This window comes from Neofelis nebulosa, chromosome 7, assembly GCF_028018385.1.
Source record: "Neofelis nebulosa isolate mNeoNeb1 chromosome 7, mNeoNeb1.pri, whole genome shotgun sequence".
NCBI classification, from domain to species: Eukaryota; Metazoa; Chordata; class Mammalia; order Carnivora; family Felidae; genus Neofelis; species Neofelis nebulosa.
In genome coordinates this window covers 20,017,921-20,039,548 of record NC_080788.1, presented here as the reverse complement: position 1 = coordinate 20,039,548, position 21,628 = coordinate 20,017,921, and the positions used below count along the sequence as shown (strand labels likewise).

The 21,628-nt window shown below is 47.3% G+C and overlaps 1 protein-coding gene across 3 annotated transcripts in view; it reads left to right on the top strand.

Annotated features, from left to right (window-relative positions):
* PCSK6 (proprotein convertase subtilisin/kexin type 6) overlaps positions 1-21,628 on the top strand; it is a 192,847-nt gene that overhangs the window by 110,119 nt on the left and 61,100 nt on the right. For all 3 annotated transcript variants that reach the window (XM_058736784.1, XM_058736781.1, XM_058736783.1), the window contains 4 exons: positions 1,929-2,029; positions 6,808-6,911; positions 8,832-8,949; positions 20,745-20,933. In XM_058736784.1, the coding sequence (XP_058592767.1) occupies positions 1,929-2,029; positions 6,808-6,911; positions 8,832-8,949; positions 20,745-20,933 (512 nt within the window). The remainder of the gene's footprint in view (positions 1-1,928; positions 2,030-6,807; positions 6,912-8,831; positions 8,950-20,744; positions 20,934-21,628) is intronic.

Genomic DNA, 21,628 nt, shown 5'->3' with positions numbered 1-21,628 from the left:
CCTTATAAAGGATGTGGCATTGTGCCCATTTGCAGATGAAGATCCTGGGGTCAGGGAGGTTGCATCCTTGTCCCTACTTCCCTACCCTCAGCTGCCCTTCCTAACGTTAGGTTGCCTCAGTCCTGCTGAACAGGGAGGGAGGAGCAGGCTGGTCTCTGCCAGTGTTCCTGTCCAATCCTTCCTGTGTGTGAGAGAGAGACAGGCTAGATCCTGTCTGGGTGATTGCAGCCCAGCCGGAATGTGAAGAAGGAAGATACTCTGTTTGGGAGAGGATCTGGATTGTTAGCACTAGGGCAATTCATGCTTCAGGGCTATGCAGATCGGCTACTAGAGGCTTGCAGTTGGTGAGGCTATCAGTTTCCTATTGCTGTCGTAACCAACTATCCCAAACTTAGCTTAAACAGCACAGATTTATTATCTCATAGTTCGGGAGGTCAGAAGTGCAGCAGCCTCCACGGAGTCTCTGTTCTGAGTCCCCTGAGGCTGAAATCCACGTGCCTGCCGGGCCGTGTTCCCTTCCCGAGGCTCTAGTGGGGAGTCCATTCTGTGCTCGTTCAGGTTGTTGGCGGCATTTACTTTCTTGTGGTTATAGGACTGAGCTCCTGTTTCCTGGTGGGCTGTCTGCTAAGGGCTGTTCTCAGCATCTCCTGGCCGCCCACATTCCTTGGCTTATGTTTCTCCATCTCTGTGTTCAAAGCCAGCAATGATGGCTTGGGCCTCTCTTCTGCCTCATCTCTCTGACACATTTTTCTGCCTCCTTCCACTTCTGGGGGCTCTTGTGATTACACTGGGCCCACTGGCTAATCCAGGATATTCTCACTGATTTAAGGTCTGCTGATCAGCAACCTTAGTCCCATCTGCAGAGCCCATGGGGAGTAGCTTGAGGGCCAGAATCCCATCTAGCGCAGCAGGTGTGGCACAGCCCAACCCAAATCGGGTGATTCCCTGGTGCTGCTTCCTCATTTCAGCTCAAAGGCAAGGGGCAAATCAGGCTGTGTGCTAGTGGGGCCCAGAATCAATCTCCCCACCCAGCTGGGAGTCAGTGCCTCAGAGGAAGGCATGCGGGGGCCCCCGCAGTTTGCTGAGTCAGCTTTGCCTCCCCAGGGAGAAGGGCCAGCTTCGTGGTCCCGTACAGCAGGCGCTGTGAAGGTGGAGAACTCACTGGGTTCGTCCGCTCCTACAGATAGAACTGGGTGCTTTGGGACACAGTCAATGATCTAAGGAGGATGTCCTGGTGGAGAGTGATCTGTGACCTTCTATGACTGACCTCTGATCTTCTGACTAAAGGCAGAGATGCTGTCTGGGCCACCTGGGCACCCCCCGCATGTTTTCAGCTGCTCTGAGGTCAGGGGTGACTTGGGGGTCATTCCTGTGGACTAGCGCAGGTGGTCTCGCCATGGGGACTCTGCCATGGAAGGCCCTCTTTGTTTCATTTTGTCTTACCTTTGTGTCTCAGCACGCACACCTGCAACAAGGAGGTTATGCGGCTTCCAGCTGTTTGTCTTGCTTCCAGCTGTTTGTATTCCATCTCCCTTGTCTCCTGGTTCTCAGGCTGTGATTAGCTCATCCCTGCAGTGGGTCGGTGTTTTACATATGAGAGCAAAGCAGATTAGCAGGGAGTATCTGACACAAAGCTTGACTACAGAGGGGCCCCTGGGTGGCTCAGTCAGTTAAGCATCTGACTCTTGGTTTCAGCTCAGGTCACCATCTCACGGTTCCGAGTTTGAGCCCCATGTCGGGCTCTGCGCTGGTAGCATGGAGCCTGCTTGGGATTCTCTCTCTCCCTCTCTCTCTCTGCCCCTCCTGCCTCTCTCAAAATAAATAAACATTAAAAAAAAAAAAAAAGTTTGGCTGCAGAGATATGAATGCATAGTGCCTCTTGAGTAGCTTCCGACATCTGGGAGCTGACTTAGCCTCTTGTCACCCAGGTCACCACGGATCTGCGCCAGCGCTGTACCGACGGCCACACTGGGACCTCAGTTTCAGCCCCCATGGTGGCGGGCATCATCGCCTTGGCTTTAGAAGCAAAGTAAGTTCCCACTTGTCTTCTCCTCTTTTCCTTTGTTTTCTGTAAATTTTTAACACAGTAAAACACTCATAAAATTTACCATTCTAACCATTTTTTTAAGTTTATTTTGAGAGAGTCAGAAACGTTGCAAGTGGGGGAGGGGCAGAGAAAGTGGGAGACTCCGCCTTCTCCCCCGTGTCCTCAGGTGGTCTTCCCTCCATCTATGTGTGTATCTAGGTCCCAGTCATACTGGATTAGGGACCCCAATCGTATAAGGACCCCAGTCGTATTGGATTAGGGCCCACCCTAATGATCCCGTTTTACCTTAATTACCTCTTTAAAGACCCTGTGTCTCCAAATACAGTCACATTCTGAGTATTGGAGGGAGGGCTTCAATCTATGAGTTTGGGAGGACACGATTCAGCCCGTAGTACTGCCTATAACCCCTCCCCCAAGCTCTGGCAATGACATTCTACTTTTCCTCTCTATGAGTTTGACTGCTAAGCAGCTCACATAAGTGGAATCATACAGGATTTGACTTTTTGTGACTGGCACACATGGCACAATGTCCTCAGAGTGTATCCATGTTGTAGCATGGGTCAGGATTTCCTTCCATTTCAAGGCCATCCTTAAGGGACGTGAAGAGATCCCTTCCCTTCTTTCCTTTTTAAAATTTTTTTAGTATATATTTTTAAGTTTTTTTATTTTTATTTTTTTGAGGGGGGTACAGAGAGAGCAGGAGAGAGAGAATCCCAAGCAGGCTCCATGCTATCAGCACAGAGCCTGATGCAGAACTCGGTCTCATGAAACTTGAGATCATGACCTGAGCCGAAATCAAGAGTCGGATGCTTAATGGACTGAGCCACCCAGGTGCCCCTCCTTCATTTCCTTGTTAAAGCTCACCGCCTCCTGCCCTTTGTAGGGCCACAGAGAGCTGGGTGGGCCAGAACCCCAAGTCTACCTCCCATGCTGCGTCACATACCAGAATCCCCCTTCAGGCGGCCACAGGCTGATCTTTATAAACTTTAGTTGATAAATTGATAATGCAATGGTGACATTTCATCTGTCATAAGCCAAATAAAACTCTAGGTTGTTAGTGTCTGGATGGGTCAGAAAGAACATGCAATTATGGTGTCAAAAACAGATTCAGTTAAGGCATCAAAACTGGCTCGGAACATGCCAGCCATTTGAAATTGCCAGTTGTAGATGAGATTTTAAATTATTCAAAAAAATCACATTTGGGTTGCTTCAATCCTCACAATTGTGTATGTTTGCATGTTGATTCCTACGAGGCAAAATGGCATACAACTCAAATGCTACCAGTTTAACAGAGGAATAACTAAATATTTTCGATTTGCAGGCCAAAGCACTGGCTTTTGTGTCCTGAGGCTCTTTAAAAAAAAAAAAAAAAAGCAAACAACTCTAAATAATTACTTACTTGTGTGGAAAGTGGCATTCACATACTTAGCAATTCATTGTTTTATATTTCCTTCCATTCTTTATTGGAAACATGCAAGGAATTTTGTTAGTCAAAACTAAATAGAAAGCAAGCTTCATTTCATGCCAGCTTGTCTCATTAAACTTGGCCTGTGGACACATGAAAACTCTCATCTTCCTCAGTATTTTAGATGCTCCTCAGAAGAGTACAGGTGGCGAGTCAAGCAAACTTGAAAACAGCATCAGCTTAAGGGTGCCTGGGTGGCTCAGTGAGTTAAGTGTCTGACTTCAGTTTGGGTCATGATCTCATTTTGTGAGTTCGAGCCCCACATCGGGCTCTGCTGACAGCTCAGAGCCTGGAGCCTGGTTCAGATTCTGTGTCTCCCTCTCTCTCTGTCCCTCCCCCGCTCACACTCCATCTCTCTCTCAAAAATAAATAAATATTTTTAAAAATTTTTAAGAAAGAATTTTATTGAACTGAAAAGAAAACAGTGTCAGCTTTGAGCATTTAAGCCTGCAGGACCGGTCAAGGCAGGGACGGGTTGTAACAAGGGACCCTGCAAGCCTGAGGTGAGGAGATTGGAGACGAGGCCAGCTCACGTGTCCAGGGAGCAGGCCTGCTGCTCACCTGCCTGGCATTGCCTTCAAGCACTGTTCACTTGTAGGTAGAAGGCGTCAGGGCAAAGCCAGATTGTCCCAGGTGGAAAAGGCCTCAGGAGGTCAGGGAGGGCCTATGGACAGCATGTAACAAAAATGAAGAAAGACCCGCACATGTAAGAATTGTGCATAGGTCATCCTGGTTTGTGGCAGTCTTGGGACTTTCCATCAATCCCTTCTTTGTTGAAAAACATTTTCAATGCCATTTCTTAGCTGTATTTTTCAGATGACTATATTTGTGATTTTGGTACCAGAGTCCGAAATAAAATGGAAGTCCTTATAATGAGATGGTTTCCTTTTTTTTTTTTTAAGTTTATTTATTTATTTTGAGAGAGAGAGACAGCATGAGAGCAACAGAGGGGAAGAGAGAGAGAGAGAGAGAGAGAGAGAGAGAGAGAGAGAGAGAGAGAGAGAGAATCCCAACCAAACTCCACACAGGCAGTGCAGAGACTGATTTGGGGCTTGAACTCTCAAACCATGAGATCATGACCTGAGCCAAAATCAAGAGTCAGAAGCTTAACCGATTGAGCCACCAAGGCACCCCATGATCGTTTCCAATAATGTCCCTTTCTGCACCCATTCTGTGCTGCCCTGAACTCTGAAGTTCATGCTTCCTGGCTATGCTGAACTCCTGGGTGGACTGGCTTTAGCCATCCTTGATAGGATGCTGACATGAGTAGTAACATGTCAGGTCACACAGGTAACAAAGGCTGTGGCCCCACCCCTGGCTGAACTCTAAAGCCTGTGCCTGTATGAAGCCTTGGGCCACATGGAGCCTCAGAAACCCCCTTGAACTATGAGGTTGGCCACGGGGCCTCAGGAGGGGGAGTGGATATGGGGCAGAGAGCCGAGCAAAGACCTAGAAACTGGACTAATGGACATGGCTGGGGGAACATGGCCAGGAGGCCAGTGAGGTCATTGGCACAGTGGCAAGAACATGCTGGAGAAATCCCAGAAGCCTGGGGCTAGTGCCTGGAGAGTGAGCCCCAAGGGAGGAATCTACTTGTGCCCCAAGACTCAAACCACAGTGAGGTCCCAGTGGACAACAGACAAAGAGGTGGAAAAATAGAATGGTTCAGCCACTGTAGAAACCAGTGTGGTGGTTCCTCAAAAACTTAAAGATTTACCATGTGATCCTATAATTCTGCGGGCGGGTATCTACCCAAAGAACTGAAAGCAGAGACTTGAAGAGCTCTTTGTACACCCATGTTCATAGCAGTGTGACTCACAATAACCAAAAGGAGGAAGCAAGTCAAGTGCCTACTCAATAGATGTATGGATAAACAAAATGTGGTCTATGCAAACAATGGAGTATTATTCATCCTTAAGAAGGAAGGAAATTCTGACACCTGCCACAACATGGATGAGCCTGGAGGACATTATTCTGAGTGAAATCAGCCAGTCACAAAACGACAAGTACTGTAGGATCCCATTTATATAAGGTTCCCAGAGTCGTCACGTACATAGAGACAGAAAGTAGAATGGTGGTTGCCAGAGGACTGGGGAGGAAGAGGAAACGGGGAGTTAGTGTCTCATGGGGACAGAATTCCAATTGGGGAAGATGAAAAAGCTCTGGTGATGGATGGTTTGTGATGTATGTACAGCAATGGGAAAGTACCAAGGACATGCACTGTACAGAGAAAAATGGTTAAGAGGGTAAATTTTATGTTATGTATATATTTTTTTTTTAATTTTTTTTTCAACGTTTATTATTTATTTTTGGGACAGAGAGAGACAGAGCATGAGCGGGGGAGGGGCAGAGAGAGAGGGAGACACAGAATCGGAAACAGGCTCCAGGCTCCGAGCCATCAGCCCAGAGCCCGATGCGGGGCTCGAACTCACAGACCGCAAGATCGTGACCTGGCTGAAGTCGGACGCTTAACCGACTGCGCCACCCAGGCGCCCCTATGTTATGTATATTTTTAAGCACGCACAAAGAGTGGGTGATCAGGAAGACCATTGTAACCACTGTGGGCTAGGGCAGGCACTGGTCAAGGGGAGGGGGTGCAGACTGTATTTAAGACAGCATCTGTCTGCGACCTGGTCTTAATGCTGTGGACAGAGGGGGTTATGAGAGAGTATCATCTATCATCGTAAGATGGATCCTGGTTACAGAGGCGTTAAAAAGGTGGGACCATGTATCTTAGACTCAAAAAATTCTGATCTGTGCATTTTTATTAGTGGGCATGTGTTCTTTCAATGAGATGTTTCCACTTTGCACCAAAACAAATATATTATAAATTGGGAATTACTAAACTCTCAAATTATAATTGGTAGCAGGTGGATCTAAACAACGACAGGGTCTGGGAAGATGATGGCTTAAGCATGCTGTCATGCACCACAGCCATTTACTTATGATGAAGAATAGGCCCCCTCGTACTTGTAAAATAAGGAGGTCCCTCTCTCCGCTGCCACAATTTCCTCTCTAGGCCTTGAGCACTCAGGCACACCTTGGTAGCAGGGCTGGGTTTTTAACGCTAGGGATTTTAGGTCACCCGTTGCACTATTTTATCTTAGGATTTAATCCCTGGAAACCATTCTTCACAAAGAGGTTATAAAATAAGCCCTTGCTGAGGAATAGAGTCTTCGGGAATTCCTTAAGTCCCCACTCGGGGCTGGCTCCCGTCGTGCCACAGTGGATGGTCCTGTGCAGCCATTGTTTTGACCTGTGTGGACTTCAGCGGTCTGTCATTCTGTCATTGCAGCAGCCAGTTAACCTGGAGGGACGTCCAGCACCTGCTGGTGAAGACATCCAGGCCGGCGCACCTGAAAGCAAATGATTGGAAAGTCAACGGTGCTGGTCATAAAGGTGCGGTGGTGGCTCCTGTTGGGCTGGGCAGGGACCAGTCAGCCGGTCCTGGGGGGCCCACTGGGTCACCTGCTGGAATCTCTATTAAAGGGTTGACAGGAGCTTCTCAAAAAGAATCCCCAAATGACCTTGATTGTGCGTCACAAGAGTGAGACGTATGTAGCTAGAGATTTAAGGATGGTGTTCTGGGACCTCACACTGACATTAAGGAAAAAAAACCCAAGATCGGTAGAATTCAGGGTTCCCTAAACATCATGACTTTTCCCACATCCAGGGACCACCTGTACCAGTATTGGTATAATAGTTCTCTTTAAATTGACTTGCATTTTTTTTTTACATAAAGAAATATATTTTAGGGGCACCTGGGTGGTTCAGTCAGTTAAGCCTCGGACTCTTGCTTTTGACGCAGGTCATGATCTCATGTGAGCTCGAGCCCTGGTCAAGCTCCAAGCTGGATGTAGAGTCCACTTAAGATTCTTTCTCTCCTTCTGCCCCTCCCCTGCTTGTGCTCTTTCTCTCTCGCTCTCTCTTTCAAAAAAATATATTTTTTAAAAGGAAACTTTATTACATCTAGTTAAACACGGGTTTGGTGTGTACTTTTATTTTTTCCTAATGCACATCCAAGCAAATCCATGACTATTAAGATAAATAAATAATATTTATTTGTGGGCCACCTAAGGGCAGCTTGCATTCTTAGTCCTGAGTAGCAATACGATTTTGAAACTGGCCCTCAGTTTCCTTATGTGTACAATGAGGACCCTGAGATAGCTATGTAAGTTACTTTCTAACTATAAAACTTCTGTCTGTGTTATAAAAGTAACTCCTAGAACAGCAAGGCTTCTTCCCCCGATCCAGCCTGGGACAGACATAGGTTCCATGAAATCAACCTGCAGTCAGGGCTTGTAACCCAGATACATGGAGCCTCTTAAGCAGATAATTATAGGACTGTGCCATTGGCTTTGTTTGTATGGCTTCTTACCAGAGAGGCTTGAAAAAGATTTCCATTCAGCCATGGTATGTTAGGGAGGACTTTTTCTCCTTTCCTGAAGCTGAGGCCCAACTATTTCGACACCAAGCCTGATACTACTAGTATGTGTAAAATATAGGGCAAGTGGTGTTATTGTGAGTTCCAAGGGACATTCCTTTTAATAAGAAAGCCATTGATCAGGCAGGCCTAATGCATCTTTGTTTTGCAGGAATGCTGGTGGTAGTCGTGTGCTGTAACAAGAGCTGACCTACATTTCAATGTTGGCCTAATTAAATAGGAAAATAGATTGTATCTAGTTCTTGACCTTGCCTCTTAAATTAAACTTTGAAACTCTCCTGCCACGGCCAAATTAAACACTGGCTCAGGCCAGCTCACAAGTGCGCACACCGTGCCCCTCTCCCCAAATGCCGTGGGAGGTTAGCAGGCCAAGAAGATGGCAAAAAAGATGGCCCTGCTTTCTTGCTTATTGCACATCATGGTCGCGTGAACCAACGGGTTTAAGGCTTTGTTTCTCTTGTCTGGTTCATGATTCAGGGAGCCCAGATGCCGATGAGTCCCTTCACTATACAGAAACCCAAACTTGTCTCCCAGAAAGAAAGTAATAGGTCCGAGTAGGAAACACTTCTTTTCCTACTCAGCACCGGAGTGGGCCACATTGGCTGGCCCGCACCCCTGACCTGAAGGAGTACAGACCAGGGAGAGGGTAAAGTGGCTGGGATCTTGGAGCGGTCCTCAGAAGGGCTGGTCCTGCGGCCCGGGACTTCCAGGTGATGGCCCGCACCCTTGCAGCCACGGAGTGACACAAGTGGTCTGTCCCGTGGCAGTTTTGGATCAGGTGCCCTGCGTGGGAGCCAAGTGGAGTGTGAGCGCAGAGCCTCGCTCCATTCCTGGGGGACAGGATGAGGTGGGGTCTGAAGGCTCTGTCTTTCCAGTTAGCCATCTCTATGGATTTGGCTTGGTGGACGCGGAAGCCCTCGTCACGGAGGCGAAGAAATGGACGGCGGTGCCTTCCCAGCACATGTGTGTCGCCACCACAGACAAGAGGCCCAGGTGAGGCTCAGCGCAGGCACCGCGTGGCTTTTCAGGAACGTCGGTGCCGACCTGACTCTGCTGCCAGGTTCTGCAGGGGGAGGTGTTCACACACGCAGTCCCGTGCACGTCGGTGGGCATAGATCGTGCATAGACGTGTCTGCGTTTTCTCATACGGATTTGAGCTGGAAAGGAGTCACTTAACTCATGACCGTTTGGAGGTATTTTGCTGTCAGTTATGGTTTCTCCTCTTGCTGCAGATTGCCCCATGGTGGGGAGTCAGACCCATGGCCCCTCGTGTGGGAAATTCTTACCCAGGATACTTAGCAGAGCTGACCAGCCCAGCGATCAGCCCTGCCCACTGGAGCAGCTGTGATGGGGGTCGTCTCTGTCACCTGGGAGCCCTAGCTGCAGCCCAGCCCACAGTGCGACTTCCTCAGCCCAGAGCAGGAGTGGCCGTATCTCCCGCTTCTCTGTTGCAGAAGGGGACTTATTATCCAAAGCGCAGAGCGCTTTTCCTCTGCTTCACTTTTATCTGGACTTGATAACTAACATTCCTAAGGTTTAAGCACCAGGATTTTTTTTTTAATTTTTTTAACACGTATTTATTTTTGAGAGACAGAGTAAGACAGAGCACAAGTGGGGGAGGGGCAGAGAGAGAGGGAGACACAGAATCCAAAGCAGGCTCCAGGCTCCTAGCTGTCAGCACAAAGCCTGACTCTGGGCTTGAACCCACTGACCGCGAGATCATGACCTGAGCCAAAGTTGGACTCTCAAACCAACTGAGCCACCCAGGTGCCCCAAAGCACCAGGATTTTTTAACAAGCTTTGAGCTGTAGGACCCTGGCTTTGTCTCTCTTGCACGGTTAGGACACTCCCGGTGTCGCCCTTTGTAGTGACTTGCTCTAAATCAGATGCATTCATTCATTGGAATTTTTGTTAAAAAAAAAAAAAAAAAAAAAAAAAAAAGCCACAGAGTAAATCAGATAGCAAGAACCCTACTCCATCAGGAGAATAAATCAGATGATTCTTCTGAATTCTGCCATAGCCACGCTACTTTTTAAGGAGGAAAATGGTGTTTCTCTAGGCCTCAGTATCTGATAAAGAATGGAATGCTTTTTTTTTTTTTTTTTTTGGTCTTAGCTGTAACTATTTTATTACCTTTGGGAAAATGCGTGTTTGGAAAAAGACATGTTGGAGTGATCAGAAGTGACCCTTCCTTTATCAACAAATACAGATCACTCCCTTTGATACTGCCTCTTCTTTGAATGCACCTACCTCTCAAAAAAGAAAAAAAAAAGAATGCATCTACCTCTCATAATGTGTTCCTCTGCTAGAAAATGTTGAGGAAAACACTTCTCGCTGCTGCCTGGCATACAGGAGGAATTCAGAAAGTATTTGTTGGATGAATAGCCATGGAAGGCTCTTTTGAGAAATTATATCTGCGTCCTGCTGCTAACTGTGGACACTGACAGCTTGGGTGACCCCTCCCAGGCCTGATAGGCCAGGCGGCCAGCGGCAGGTCTCAATCTTGACATCTTAAAGCATAATTTTCCAGATCTGGGCAGCCTTAGCCTGTCAGTTCAGAAGAAAGCGAGAGGTTCTCTGAGATAAAGAAGGCCTTTTGCTTTCTTTTGTTTTGCCTGTTGGAAAATGCCCGGCACGTGGGGAAGCAGACTCCAGGTCAGGTGACGCTGGGCACCTGGGAGCTGGGTCCTGCTCCGCGAGGCCACTGCGCCCAGGCTTACTTCTCTCCCACGGGTCTCCCCATCAGGGCGGCTCCTGAATGAAGCATTCTTCTCCTGCCAGAAATAGTTTTAAGATGGTAGAGTGGTGCCTAGGTGGCGAAGGGTTGTTTTTATTTTTATTTTATTTTGTTTTTTAAATGAAAGCACACAGAGTCTAGACAGCATAGGTTGAGGGAAACAGCCAAAACATACAGTGTGACATTGTTCCTGTCCTTTGAGGGAAGAAAGGACTCTGCGAATTCCAACAGAGGGGAAGAATCAGACTTCTGTTTCTGAAGAAAGGTCATCTTTACGTGTAGCGGTTTCAGGCTCTTTCTAGACTTTTCAGCCAACCGGCGATCCCAAAGCACTTGCTTACCTGCACTCTCAACTGTTCCCAAGGAGATAAGGGCCTCCAGATAGAGAAAGAGAGAAGAGAGAGGGAGAGGGGGAGATTTAGAGAGAAGGAGAGAGAGAGAAAAATATTACTATGTGGAAGGGACCTTTGGGCTTTGTCTCCTGGCAGAGAGCTCCAGCTTACCTGTCAGGGTCTCTTGAATCAGGGCCACTAAGCACCCCTGAAGGTTATGGCCAATTTCTCTCATGAGGGTTCTTGTCTAGCTTTGCCCAAGCTTCTGGAATCACTTGGCTTACAAATGAAAGGGAAATGTTCCCACATACCTATGTTTCCCTCTCCCTGTCAGTCCCCCTTCTCCATGGTCTGGCTCTCCACCAAGAGAGCCGTCCACTCTTGTGGCCTCATTCTGGTTTCTCCTTCTCGTGGTGGAATCCAGGACTCTCTGAATGTCCCAAAGTTGGCTTTAGCTGCTTCCCATGGAGAAAAGCAGAAAGTGAGAGAGAAAGAGAGAGAGAGAGAGAGAGAGAGAGAGAGAGAGAAAGAGAGAGAGCCTCTTTATCTGGCCATCCCATGCATACCTGGGTGCAACGTAAGTGATACATTTACCTCTTTCCTCTCGGGTAGAAGGGAAAGGCTGCCCTAGTGTGATGAAATTCAGAGAACTGTATTCATTAGGAGCAAATATGGACGTCCCAGTGGGGGCTGTGGCCACATCTGCCATTCTACAGTACTGTCGTATGGGGTGCTGAGTCAGAGGGCCTGGGTGTAGATGGTCACATACCGGGGCAGGAATGAAGTGCATCTAGGGACTGTGGGGTTGGGAATTTAGCCTGTCTCTGTCTATATCCCCCTCCTGAGAGAGAATAAGAAGTCCCCAGGAGCATGGAGAAGGTCAGGGAGCCTGCCTGGAGATGCCAGGAGAGAGGGGACCACAGGGGTGGGGGTGGTAAGAAATGAGAGGGGCCAGGCCTCCTGCTCCAAGGCACAGCCAGATCTCACTGAGCCATCTCTTTACAGCCTGTCACCCCCCCACCCCAAAACAGACTGAGCCCCCCCTGAAACAGACACCATGGTGTCTGACTTAGCTCTCCAGCACCCACAGAGCATCATAAAAGCTGTCGATGAATGCTAAATCTAAATGCAAGGACAAGGGGAAAATCACTTGAACTTGACAGCTACTTTTGCAAAAGAGAATGACTTTTGACATTCAAACACATTCAGGAGAGATCCTTGCTTAGTCTTGGGCACAAATGGTTAGGACTTTTCTTCCGTTAAAGGAAGGTACAGAGGACCATGACCTGTGACATTGCCCATGCAAAAGTATTTAACAGTCTTTGTGTCTGGGGCACCTGCACGGCACAGTCAGTTAAGTGTCTGACTCTTGATTTAGGCTCAGGTCATGATCTCACAGTTCGTGGGATCTAGCCCCAAATCAAGCTCTGCACTGACAGTGCTAAGCCTGCTTGGGATTCTCTATCTCCGTCTCTCTCTCTGCCTCTCTGTCTCTGCCCCTTCCCTGCTTGCGCTCTTTCCCCCTCTCTCTCAATAAGTAAATAAAAACATTTTTAAAAATCTGTGTGTCAGAGTAGGACAAAATTGATATTTTTATAACCTTTCTAAAAGCAAAAAAGAAAATCAAGTTCAGTATAATTCCTATGAATGAAACAAAAAAATAAAAGGCGCAGCTAGTAAATACCTTATTTGACCCTTAGGATGTTTCTAAGCCAGCACTTCTTTGTGTCTTTAAAACTCAGGGCTGCTATGAAACATTTTATGTCATCCCTGACTCTCTACTCCTTCTGGAAAGACAGCAACAATAGCAGAATCTCTTAAAGGATTAAGACATTATCTACTCATCTTTTGTTTTAATAGGTTTGGAAGGTTACCATCTAGAGTTTACAGTGTAGTGTGGCTTGTCTTTTATCGAAAGAACTCACACACCCAAAAATATATTTCAGTCCCAAAGGCTTTGCATATTAAAGATTATCTATAGACCAGACCATATATTTATAGATGTTTGAGAATTAACTATGGATGGGGGCGCCTGGGTGGCTCAGTTAGTTGAGCGTCTGACTCTCAATTTCGGCTCAGGTCATGATCTCACAGTTTGTGAGTGTGAGCCCCGCATCAGGCTGTGGGCTAATGGCGCAGAGTCTGCTTAGGATTCTCTCTCTCTCTCTCTCTCTCTCTCTCTCTCTCTCTCTCTCTGCCCCTCCCCCCTGCTCATGCTCTTTCTCTCTCTTTCAAAATAAATAAACATTAAAAAAAAAAAAAAACAACCCTGGGACGCCTGGGTGGCTCAGTCGGTAAGGCGTCCGACTTCGGATCAGGTCATGATCTCGCGGTTTGTGAGTTCGAGCCCCACGTCGGGCTCTGTGCTGACAGCCTGGAGCCTGCTTTCGATTCTGTGTCTCCCTCTCTCTCTGCCCCCCCCCCACCCATGCTGAAGCTCTGTCTCTCAATAATAAATAAATGTTAAAAAAATTAAAACAAAAACAAAAAAAACCTTACGTTAAAAACAATTAACTATGGATTAACCAGATACTATTTCTCCTTCTCGTATTTCATGAAACCAGACCACACGGGTTGGTTACTTTATCACAACTCTACCTATAAATACATAGATAAGCATAATGGATAATGATCAGGACCTTACTGTGTGCCAGGCATTGGCCTAAGTGCTCTGTGTGAGCTCACACATTCAAAACAGCCAACAAGGGTGTGAAGTGTGGGGACTATTTTTATCCCCATTTATATATTGAAGGCACTGAGGCCCTAAGGAGTTGAGGAGTAGCCTGGGGCTGAGAGGTGGAGGGGCTGAGTTGCCACCCCAGGCTGCCCGTCCCCAGAGTCCACCTTGTCCCCCTGGGAAGGGGCACATCACAGGGACTCAGGCGGGACCGAAGCAAGCGGAGTGATCTGCACGTTCTCCAGAAGAGAGCTTGCTTCTCTTCCTTCTGCATCCCCAACCGGCTGGGCACACTGGCCCTGAGGACAGAAGGCACCTTGGCCCTGGCCAGTAGAAGGTTCCTCCAGCCCTGAGCAGTTGCCAGCACCCCAGAAGCCAGGCCCAGTTGTCTTGTCGGCAGCAGCTTAGCTAGGCGAGCAGGCAAGGCCACACAGCTGCTATGTCCTGATGAAGTACCCGTGTGGCCATGACCCACATCGGCCCAACTTCAGGACCCTTCTGTGCTGTGGCGCACAGCCTGGTTTGGCATCTTTTTTAAAAGCTAAAAGCCCCTCTTACTCTGACCTTTGGTCTGCCCTGTCTATACTGTGCAGATTGCCCACACGCCCCGCGTGGCACTTCTCTCCAGGGCATCTAATTGTGTGCACTCCTAGATGCTATATGAGGACCCTGCTTCTGGCTTCTTCCATCAGGGCATGGCTGGTATCCTAGGAAAACTCGTGCTCTGCTGTCCTGCCCTGGTGGGTGACCATACCTGGGTCCTCATATTTGTCCTGGTTCCTGACACCCCTTGAGACACTGGTGAATATTTGTAAGCTGCCTATTATCCTACAGCCCTTGACATTCCAAGCTTATTTTTTGCCACAAACCTGTTCCCCCCAAATTATAAATGCAACTTACTTCAAAAATTCGTATTTGAGGGCACCTGGGTGGCTCAGCCAGTTGAGCAGCTGACTCTTGATGTCGGCTCAGGTCATGATCCCAGGGTCGTGGAATCAAGCCCTACGTTAGGCTCTGCACTGAGAGTGGAGCCTGCTTTAGATTCTGTCTCTCTCACCCCTCTGCCCCTCCTCCACTCACACTCTGTCTCTCCCTCTCTCTTTCTAAAATAAAATAATGAATAGTTTTTTAAAAAAATAGTATTTGAATTCAAATAATACAGCCAGTTCTCAGTTAATGTTCTATGAAGTCACCACAAACACTGACTTTGCAAATATAGAACCATCGCTTCTAAGAGAAATACAGGGTTAGGTTTGTGCAAGCCTCTGGCCACAGCATTTTTGTCAACTGATCCATACATCACCTTGTTTTATGTGTGTTTCTGTTTAAAAACATTTTATTTACTATGTATTACTGATTCATTAACACTGGACTCAAGACCAACAGCACTGTAACTCCTTCCTCAATGAAGCTCACCCAGCACACATGTTTTCTCTGCAAGGCACATCACAGCTGTCCAATGCTTAGGAACCAGACAGCACCTCAGCACTCTGCTTGGGGGCCATTTTAAGCCATGAAGCCACCAACCAAAGGCACAAAAATATGAAAAACATGGCACTAAAAATAGATCACAAGAAGGACATTTGTTCACAGTATGAGAACTGAAAACAAAAGACAGAGTGTTGCCTTTGTTTGGCCTCAACTGGGAACGTGTGTATCTGGGCAGCTCAAACATTTTGCTGTTCTGCATATATCCACAAATGATCACAAAAGCACAAGTATTGATTTAGGCAAATTTCACGGAATCGTGAATAATGGGAAGTGACTGTATATCTTATTGTCTTTTTCACTCCCCATCAGACTGAATCTTAGAGCTGGAAGGAATGTTTAAGGCCAGCTAATTTAGCCCCTTGTTTCATACAGGGGGGGAGAAAAATAAACGTAAATTTAAACACTGTGTATTAAAGCACCTTACAACTTAATCATGAACAGCATGTCTAGATTAATGTACTGGATTAGTCTCTTTTTCTTTTCAAATTGTATTTCCAGCCTAAGTGATGTGCTATGGTTTCATAATCAAAAGCAATTTCATCTAAGGAAGACCTGAAATGTGAGCTAATATGAAAGAATCTATCTATTTGGGATTCTGTGACCATCCTGCCAAGAACGTTCATCCTAGAACATATCATAGATCTAAAAAGTGACCCAGAAGCTTTTTACTGTCTACGTTCAGATCCCTCTGTGCCCTCCAACAGACCAAGTTGCTTTCCCACAGTTTAGTCTAACAGGAATGTCCCAATTAACCCCCCTCTACTCCACTATTACCCTTTAGAAGGTCTGTGAAAGGGTTACTGGTTGACCTTCCTTTTTTTTTGAGAGAGAGAGAGAGAAAAAGAGTGTGTGCGAAAGTCAAAGCAGGGGAGGGGTAGGGGGGTGGGAGGCACAGAGAATCTCAAGCAGGTTTCACGTTGACAGCAGCCAGCCTGATGAGGGGCTCAAACTCATGAACCCTGAGACCAGGACCTGAGCCAAAGTCAGACACTCAACTGACTGAGCCATCCAGGTGCCCCTGGTTGACCTTCCATTGTAATGGTCGTCAGCCCAAGACAGATTCCAAATACAACATGGGGAAGGACCAGTCTGCCTTCCGATTCTGGTAGGTCTCCCACTCAGCATGATCTCAGAATTGTCTAGTGAGGAGCTGGGCCCAGCTCGCTTTGCCCACCCCGCCTCCAGCGCTGCAGCTTGGTAAGGCAGCATTGCTCTGAAAATGCTCTGCACCAGAGCACAGATCTGCCCTTGTAGCTGAGCTGGAGAGAGGTCTTCAAGGTGGGAGTTAGAAATATTGGCTTGGGGACACCTGGGTGGCTCAGTCGATTAAGCATCCTACTCTTGGTTTCAGCTCGGGCCATGATCTTACTGTTCATGAGATCGAGCCCGGTGTCCAGCTCTGTGCTGACAGTGGAATTCTCTTTCTCCCTGTCTCTGTCCCTCCCCCACTCATTCTCTTTTTCTCTCTCTCTCTTTCTCAAAAATAAATAAATAAACTTAAAAGAAACAACATTTAAAAAAGAAAAAAGGAAGAAAGAAAAAGAAGAGGAAAAAAAGGAAAGAAGAAAAAAAAGAGAGGAAAAGAAAAGAAAAGAAAAGAAAAAAGAAAAGAAAAGAAAAGAAAAAAGAAAAGAAAAAGAAAGACATACTAGCTTGTAGTATGTTCCCAGCCAGGGCAGAAAGACAAGAAGAACAATGCAGGGTTTCCACTGGTAGCTACCAACCTCCCCCTCTCCTTGCTTTCCCTGGCCATTTGGTGTGTAGGTAACCCCACTTTTCAAAAGTTCACCTTACACCACTTGGCTTTTATGAAAGTCTTAGACCTGGAAGAAATATGCAGAGGATTTCTGCTTTTCCCAAAGAAAGGGCAGAAAGCGAAAATAGCATTCAGTATTGGTTTTGCAGCGAGCTGCTATAAAGTCATTGCACACCCTAAGCAGCAATAGTGGTGCCCCCAAACTCCTTCCCCGGGGAACTACACCCAGCATCTCAGCATCAAGCAGCCACAGCTTCGAACTGTATCTGTGAGCATCTGTGCTTTATCTCCATTTATTTTGTGCATCCATTGGCAGGACATTTCTTAAGGTATCAGAAAAACCTAAGAGAGGTGATTTGGGGGTGGATGGGGCGGGGCGTCTGGGAGTCTGGGAGTCCTCACATGTTTTTCCCATATAAATTAATGGTAATTGCTTCTTTGCTTAATGCCTTTGCTCTCAGCTTGAGAAAGGTTTCATAGGAACACTCTACTTTCAGACAGCGGGGAAAACCCATACTTGAAAATATTTATCTTTGGCTCTGAATTTTACTGTGATGCTATCGGAGTCCAAGCATTGTGATTTGGTGAGTGCCTTGAATTTATTAAAGCGGATCTTGTTTCTACACATTTACAAGATGTTAGATGCTATTATACACTGGAGAAAAGTTCAGAGGTCAAAGGTCAGGAGGCACTAGGAAGTTATTGTCAAGACTGCTCCACCCTCAAGAGAAGGGAGCTGTTCACGAGACTTTAGGATAAAAGGAGAACATCTGGAGTATCAGTAATTAAGTCTGAAATGTGGTTCAACAGGAAGGTCTGTCCTCAGAGATCTTTTCAAAGTAGGACAGTCTCCATAGTTTAAATATCTATCGCTGGGTCTGGAGATAGGTCTCTTGGAATTTTTTAACTCCTTGGGTTCTTTTAGGGCCCTTGGGGGATGGCCTTGCATACACAGACAACAATTACAGAATTTAATCACAGTGGGACGTTTTTAGTTATCTTGGGAACTTTAAGGCTTTTCTAAATCAGTTTTCATGGTTAAAATACAATTTAGCTGTGTTCGTGTGACAAAGATAACGCCCCTGCACCGTTTAAACTAAAAAATACACAGCTTTGCAGTCCACTTGCATTTTCTGTGTTATCTTTGAAATAACTGTACGATGGGGAATAACTTCCTTTTTTCTACCCATCAATGATTTCGCCTTCTGCATAGGAGTTAATCCTTAGAGTGATGGCTTTTGATTTTCAGCTTCCCCATTTCTACTTGGAGTTTCTATCTGAAATACAGAAAAACTTCAACTTGACTATCCTGAAACATTTTAAAGCCTTCCCCTCACCTCCCTTCTCTTTATAGGAAATGTAAAAGCCCCTGATTTGGAATATTAGGTTATTTGTTCCAACAAGAACAATAAAAGGTGGGGAAGGTTAACTTCAAGTAAGGAGGGTAATGCCTCGTTGTCCTTGAGTGGATGTCCTGGGCTCCCCACCCTTTCCTAGAACTTGCAGAAATGAGGAGGTCTGGTGGCCTGTGACAGTGTGGGTTCATACAAACTGTTGTAATTAGCCTTGTTCCCCAGAGAAAGGGACTCCTTGCGCCCCCCCCCCCCCCGAGGCGGGGGTAATGTCTTAAGTTTGAAAATCTAATCAGGCTGGGCTTTAATTTCCAAAGGAAGGAGTTGTGGGCTGCCCACCCCCAGCCAGCCACCCTGCAGGCAGGGGCAAGGTAGCCTCCGGGCATTAGAGCAACCAAGCTTTCTGACCTCTGGGGTGGCCTAGCAACTAGAGTCCAGTGGCAAGAATAAAAGTGTCAAATGCAAGAAGCTTTCATAATCTCACTATTTAACACTACTTGAGATGGTTTTTGTTGTTGTTGTTGTTGTTGTTGTTGTTGTTGTTTTGTTGTTGTTTTTCTCTAGATGTCAACACTGTGGCTGGGGCACAGGGGAAGTGGGCAGGTGAGGGTGGGGTCTGTTTGCCATATCTTATACCCCTTCCTGTTCTCTGAAATCCTATGCCTTATCTTTAGGATTAAGAATGCCTCAGTGGGCAGGTGCCTGGGTGGCTCGGTTGAGCATCAGACTTCATTTGGCTCAGGTCATGATCTCACTCATGATCTCATGAGTTTGAGCCTGGCTTCAGGCTCTCTGCTGTCAGCATGGAGCCTGCTTCGGATCCTCTGTCCCCGTCTCTCTCTGCCCCTCCCCCATTTGCGCTCTCTCTTTCAAAAATAAATAAAACATTAAAAAAAAAAAAAAAAAAAAAGGAATTCCCTGGTGGGATGTCAGGTCTATTTCTGGGTCTATTTCTATCTCCTGAATGGCCAAAGGTTGGAGGGATAGCACAGGTTCTTAAACTTTCTTATGGCTTTTGTTTCTGCTTTAGCTTGACCTTCCTCTTGGGCCCAGGAAAAGCTCTGCATCTGGCACAGCGGGGGGCCTGCTGACCTGTAAACACAGACAGGAAAATTTGGGAGAAGGCAGTGAAAGAAGTCAGCATCTCTAAATCAATTTATGATGCATGCAAATCATGTTTTCAAATATTTACAGAGTCTCTGAGGGAATTACATCACTGTTTATAACTGTTTTGATTGTTTTTTATGACTCAGGCCCTGTAGAGCCAAGCGATGTAATTCCTGAGAGATGCTGAGACTACGCTGCAAGCCTCCCCTCCAGAGCGGAAAGTCGGGGTGTAATGAGAAAAGCGCTCCCCTTAATAGACGGAGCTTGGCTGAGCAATGGGGGATTATTAATGCGCTGCTGGGTGGCAGGAGATCTTTCCTCAGTTTACAAGTGGTGGGAGCGGTGGGGGCAACCGTGGTAGCCCAGAATGGGCAGGAGCGCCTGGCCTGGATGTGGCAGGGCACGTGCAGGTGTGAGCTTTGTGTCTGCCTCCTCTGGGGAGTCTTAGAAGATTCTGGTGGAAATAAGCCATGAATGATTGGGGTTTGATGCTTGTCCTCAGATCCCATCCCATATGGCAAAACTTCCCTGACTTCATAAAGAGAACTGTCATCCATTCCTATCAGAGGACAGGGGAGGGAGGGGCCCCCAGTCTCCATGCACAGCAGTAGGGACTGGACCAGTTCCTGTCCATCTTCCATGACTCTGGTCCAGTCACTACGGCCTTGACCAGTGCAGTTAGCACAAGAGCACAATTCCAGCCCTTGACCATATCTCCTCATCCCCAGTGTCTTAAACACAAGTGTGGGTCCACACAGCATCCTTGCGGAACAGTGTGGAACAGAGGTGGGAGCAGTGAACTCCAGCCTCACATCCCAGCTCTGCTCCTCAGTAGCTGTGTGACCTTCAGCATGATCCTTGACCTCTTTCTGGATTTAATGGATTAATCCTGGTAAATTCTCAGTGCCATGTCTAGCTTCTGGCATGCAGTTAGTTCTGGAAATGTTTGCTGTTATTAGTCAGCATGGTGACTTATATTATCAAGGCTGGTCTTTGAAACAAAGTAGTGGGGTTCTAAAGCCTGGCTCACCCCAGGAGTTGAGGAAATGAGGTGGCCAAAGGCTACTTAGAGAGAAGCCAGCTTGTGAGCCGGCTTCTGGGTATGTTAGCAGAGTCTGTATGAGAAGCCATTCTTTGTGTCTCTAAGCAAATTCCAGGACAGCAAACATCTTCTGGGCCAGCAAGATAGCTCCACTGGGAGCACCCAAGAGTGGGACATCCAAGAGGGGCTAGAGCTCTCCTCCCTGGGAGTTCCTGGGAAGACCTGAGTCCATGGCCCTCACTCAAGACTTGGAGCTTCTGGTGTCACGTCCTGAGTCCCTCCCTCCTCTCCCAGGAGCATCCCTGTGGTGCAGACGCTTCGGACCACCGCCCTGACCACTGCCTGTGCGGACCACTCAGACCAGCGTGTGGGTTACCTGGAGCATGTGGTGGCTCGCATCTCTATTTCCCACCCACGCAGGGGAGACCTCCAGATCCACCTCATTTCTCCCTCGGGAACCAAGTCTCAACTCTTGGCAAAGAGGTAAGGCCAGGCTGGCCTAGTGGGGCAAAGGCTGGGGATTGTCAGGAGGGCCTATCCAGCCCCAGGTCACAGTGTCCCTGCAGGGCCCTCCTCCCCAGGGCAGGTTGGTTCTTCAGCAGCTTCCTCTTGGAGATACTCAGATGTATACCCCACCAACCTGAAACCTGGCCTTCAAAACCGTCCTTCCTGGAAAACTTTTGTTTCCAGGCAGGAGAGATAAGGTTTTGGAGAGATTTATGGAATTCTGGCTATGACTTAATTGCTCTTCAAAGTGCACCAGAGATCATTTTTCTCACATTCACTCGGCATCTGGAGTAAAAGCTTGTATTAGGGAAGGACTGCTTTGCCCGCTGAAGCTTCTGCACGGTTCTCCAGTTGTGGGGTGTGCTCTTGAACTTGTGTGGGCAGGAGGCTCTGCTCCATGGGAGACTGGCTCGCTTAGGGCATTCGGTGGCTGCTCTCTACAGCCTTCTCACCCATGTGCCTGAGAGGGTCCCACTCAGGACCAATAAACAGCCTCTGAACTCTAGGAACCTAACCCCACCAGGTTAGGTTCCACCCTCGTAGAATGAGAGCGACAGGGGGCATCTCTCCCTCCTGAAGGTATAGGCTTTGTGGAGAGCCATGGAGCCATTTCTTCCACAAAGTCAGAAACAAGAAAGAAGTACTTTGATGCATTTGTGGTGCTTGCAGGT